This window comes from Lactuca saligna, chromosome 7, assembly GCF_052625555.1.
Source record: "Lactuca saligna cultivar CGN05327 chromosome 7, ASM5262555v1, whole genome shotgun sequence".
In the NCBI taxonomy this organism is placed as follows: Eukaryota; Viridiplantae; Streptophyta; class Magnoliopsida; order Asterales; family Asteraceae; genus Lactuca; species Lactuca saligna.
This window is the reverse complement of record NC_136423.1, coordinates 94,982,171-94,986,702: the sequence shown is the minus strand read 5'-3', so window position 1 is coordinate 94,986,702 and position 4,532 is coordinate 94,982,171. Positions and strand designations below refer to the sequence as shown.

Sequence of the window (4,532 nt, the reverse complement as noted above, 5' to 3'; positions counted from 1 at the left end):
AAGAAAATACGGGATTTTCTTGGTGTACATAACATTTCAAAAACAGAAAGGAAACTTGAAACATTTTTCACAAACAAAAACTGCTTATGAACTCACCAACTTTATGCTGATTTTTAAACCGCTTGTGTTCTCAGGTCAGCGTTAGAACAGGTACCCGAAGATCCTTTTTGCTTGAAGACGGTGTACATGAAGATCCGTTTCATTTTATTTTTATATACTATGTATCACAATTGTACAAACTTTACTTTTGAAACAACTGTAAAACTTTTCTTATGTAATGTAATGGTTGTTTTACTTTACTTACTATGTGCATTGGATTTGATACTCAACATGGAGTCAACCCCGGGAATGTTTCCGCCTTCGGTTTTTGGGGTGTGACAGAAATAATGATAACAAATGATTGTTTATATCTTGAACAACTTCATTTTTCGATGTAAGGATTGCTCTTTCTTGAAAAAACATCAGATTATTGGCATTTTCAACAATAGAAGGATAGACAAATGTAATTAATGAGCTAATAGGATCCGATGAATCTATAATGAGAATATCATCTGGTATATCAATAATTGTGTCGCCTTCATTTAAGCCACCAACCTTTCCTTCACCTATATTCAAAATCCAGTTTGCAAATGTGGCTGTTTCTTCAATATTAGATGTTTGAAGACTTAACCTCATGTTTTTTTGTTAATCTTAAGACCTTGCAATTTGACCAAATATAGGAGGAACTTATTGAAGCATTGATGATGTCTTGTCTACTTCCATTAGGAACAACAGGTAGAATTTGTCTGAAATCACCTCAAAAAACAATTGGTTTTCCTCCAAATGACAATTTTGAGTTGCTATGAAGATGACAACCCAATATATCCTTCAAAGATCTATCCAAAGCTTCAAAGGCATGCTTATAAATCATGGGTGCCTCGTCCCATATAATCAATGATGTTTTTTTTAACAATTCAGCAACATCACTTTCCGGCGTTATAGAACAAAATGAATCCTCGGTAATATTTAAAGGGGTTATAAATAAAGAGTGCACTGTCCTACCTCCTTTCAATAATAAGGAAGCAATACCGCTTGAAGCAACATTTAACACGATTTTACCCTCCGATCTTAAAGCGGCGGATAATGTTTTCTAGAGAAATGATTTCATTGTACCTCCATAAGCGTAAACAAAAAAGACACCTCATTTCTTTTTTAACATTTGTGATAATATCATCGAAACACCTCTTTGTTCATCTGTTAATGAACCAAGTAGCTAATAAAACTCTTGTCATAGAGTCGTCCTGTCAAAATCTAACTCCTCAGTAATCAATCGATTATTTGAAGAAGATATAGACTCATGATCCGGGTAAGGCATTCCATCAAAATCTTTGAGGCTTGAATTGTTTTGGAGTAAAATTTTTTCAATCTCATAAAGTGTCAAGTTCTTAACTTGAGCCTCATCAAGCGATAAACCTGTAGAAATTTGCAAGTCAATTTTTATAGATATATAACTATATAAAATTAAAGTTTACCGATAATAATAAGGTTAATAAGATTTAGTTAAATAGATAAAAAATATATAATATATTTTGTTGAATAAATATAATATATTATGAAAGAATTTTTATGTAAAACATTAATTTAAATAATGAAAATTAGCATATTACCTGGTGCCTTTAATCATAGTTGTTGATTGTAGAGAATTCGATCTGATAAGTATTGCCAAGTTTTTTCCAAGACAAAGTATGGTCTCGACAAACTATTAGACTTCAGCATAGTTGCAAATAAATAACGCAAATAATATCCAGAACCTGAATGACTTGCTTCCTCAATTGCATCAATATATTTCCTATCATCTTCCAAAAGTCCAAGAGCATAACATGCCTCTCTAAAGGTAGCACATGTAAACAGAAGAAGATTAGATAGGAACATAATATTCAAATATTTAAATGTTGTATAGATAACTTATATTTCTTGGGATTATCTTTGTATGTAACCTCTCTCTCTGTGTGTGTGTGTGTGTGTGTGTATATATATATATATATATATATATATATATATATATCAGATAGACCTACAGGTCTTTTGTGTGGCAAATACATTTGTTAATTTGGTATCAGAGCTAATCCTAGGGCTTTCATTCCCATTTCTTCTTTCATCTTCGGCTGCTGGTAACCCCTTCCCAATCTTGCCATGTCTACTTCTGTTTCAAACATCAACTCCTATAAGATCGCCACAGCTATCACATGTAAGCTAAATCGATAAAATTTTTGCTTTGGAAAGCACAAGTGGTGCCCATTCTTAAGGGTGTTCAACTATTTGATTATCTCGATGGCTCAATTAAATCTTCCCCTGCCAAAGTAGCCTTAGGGATGGCATTGAAGTACGGGAAATAGATAATCCTGAGTATAACTCGTGGATGGGGATAATCTTCTTTGGTGCTATACAACCGGCTTTGCTCCTTCTTACAGATTTATCTTGTGAGAGCAATAAGAGGGGCTTATTCCCTTGATGTCGGTGATGCTCCATGCTATAGCCCGCTTTTGCTTCTTCAAAACTTGCACTAGTTCTTCCTTTTCATATTTGGAAAGGTCGTAGGCTATGATTACTGGCTTTTGATGGCCATCTTCAAGGATGGCATACTCCAAATGTTCTGTAACTTTTTGAGCTCAGTTTTTGGGTTCTGTTTGTAGTACTCGCCGAGTGCAGGTAAGGGACTCGGCGACTTGGTAGTTGAATTTACGAATTCTGTCTTTTCCAAGCATGAACTCGGCTAGTAGATTGGCCCTACTCGGTGAGTAGAGCTGTAAGATTGCTTCACCAATTCTTCATTAAGTCTTTTTCTGCATCAAATTCTTCATCAAAAATTTTGGACTTGTTGGAATCTTCATTTATGCATTCCTCCATTAATTCATTAAGCATGTCAATTGAGAATGTCGTGTCGTCACTGTTCCTTGCATACTTCATGGGTTGATCAACCCCAAAAGTGACTGAATCTTCTCCTACCTGCAAAGTGAGCTTTGAGTCCCTCATGTCTACTATAGAACTCGCAGTGTTGAGGAAGGGTCTTCCGAGGATGATTAGGACTTGAGGATCCGCCTCCATATCTAGAATTATGAAATCAGCGGGAAATACAAATTTGTCCACCTTGACCAGTAAGTCTTCACATATGCCTCTTGGGAAAGTGACTGTCTTGTTTGCTAAATGAATCGCCATACGAATTGGTCTTGGTCCCGGGAGATCCAGCTTCTTGAAGAATGAATATGGCATGAGGTTTACATTTTCTCCCGAATCGGCCAAAGCATGAATGGTAGCCAAATTACCAAATTGGCAAGGTAAAGTTAAGCTCCCTGGGTCACCCTTCTTCTTTGGTAGCTTATTTAGCATAGCAACTGAGCAGTTTTCATTAAGGACTACCTTTTTCACTTCCTCCATCTTTTTTTCTATTAGTGAGAAGTTCTTTAAGGAATTTTGCATATTTGGGCATTTGTACGACATCTTTGATGAAGGGTATGTCGATTTGAAGAGCTTTGATATGATCTAGAAACTTCTGGTACTCCTCTTCATGATTCTCTTTCTTAGCTCGGGCTGGGTATGGCAATGGAGGCTGGTAAAGCTTTTCAGGGGTCTGCTCCTTCGGATTTGGCAGTGGACTCGCCGAGTGCAGGTTCTGGACTCGGCGAGTAGGCTTTGTATCTTGAAGATTTTGATTTTGGTCTTGATTTTCTGCTTCCTCCTTCTGTGATTCTTTGGGTGCTTCATTCTGAATAGGGGCCAGAGGAGTGATTATTTTCCCACTTCTTGTTGTGACTATATTTATGTGCGCGCTTCGTGGGTTATTTTCGGTTTTACTAGGAAGTTCGCCCGGTGATCTTTGGTTTATTTGTTGAGCAAGTTGCCCTAGCTGCGTTTCTATGTTGTGGATAGATGCTTGCTGGTTTCTAAGGATAGTTCTTGTTTCTTGAATTGCAGCATCATGATCACTATGTCTCTTTTCTAAAGCAGCTACAAATTTGGTAAGCATCTCTTCCAAACTTGGTTTTCTTTCTTGTGCCGGCTCCTCCTTTTGGTAAAAACCTCTTCCTTTCTGCTTGTACTTCTCGTCCTTAGCCTTCTTGTACTCTTCATACGGGAGCCACTCTTTCTTTGGTTTTTTCCAATCTTCATCATATCGGTCCCCACTTGAGTAACACACTTGCACCTTTTTGTTGCCATTTTCATCCAAGTCGCAGTCTCTAGTAAGATGAGGTCCATTAAAATTTTCACAACCCACCCGAATAGCATGGATCGTTTGATCCGTTTTATCCATCCTCCTATCCATGGTTTTTAGTATAGCCATGACCGCGGACAAGTCTTCAGTAGCTGCATATGCGGCTCCCCTAGTAACATCATTTCTTGGATTATGGTATTCTCTAGAGTGCTTAGAGAATTCTTCAATCAATTCCTTGATCACCGGGGCTGGCTTCTTTGTGAGCAGGCCTTGCGACTCAAGTAATTTCCTAGTTGTGACATTGACTCCATCATAGAAAATGGAGACTTCTTGCTGGCTATTA

General features: G+C 37.2%; 1 protein-coding gene across 1 annotated transcript; it reads right to left on the bottom strand.

Moving 5' to 3' along the window:
- Positions 1-2,796: 2,796 nt before the first annotated feature.
- LOC145007131 (uncharacterized) lies at positions 2,797-3,249 on the bottom strand. Its single transcript, XM_078966118.1, has one exon. The coding sequence runs from the start codon at positions 3,247-3,249 to the stop codon at positions 2,797-2,799; it is 453 nt and encodes a 150-aa protein (XP_078822244.1).
- Between the last annotated feature and the right edge of the window lie 1,283 nt (positions 3,250-4,532).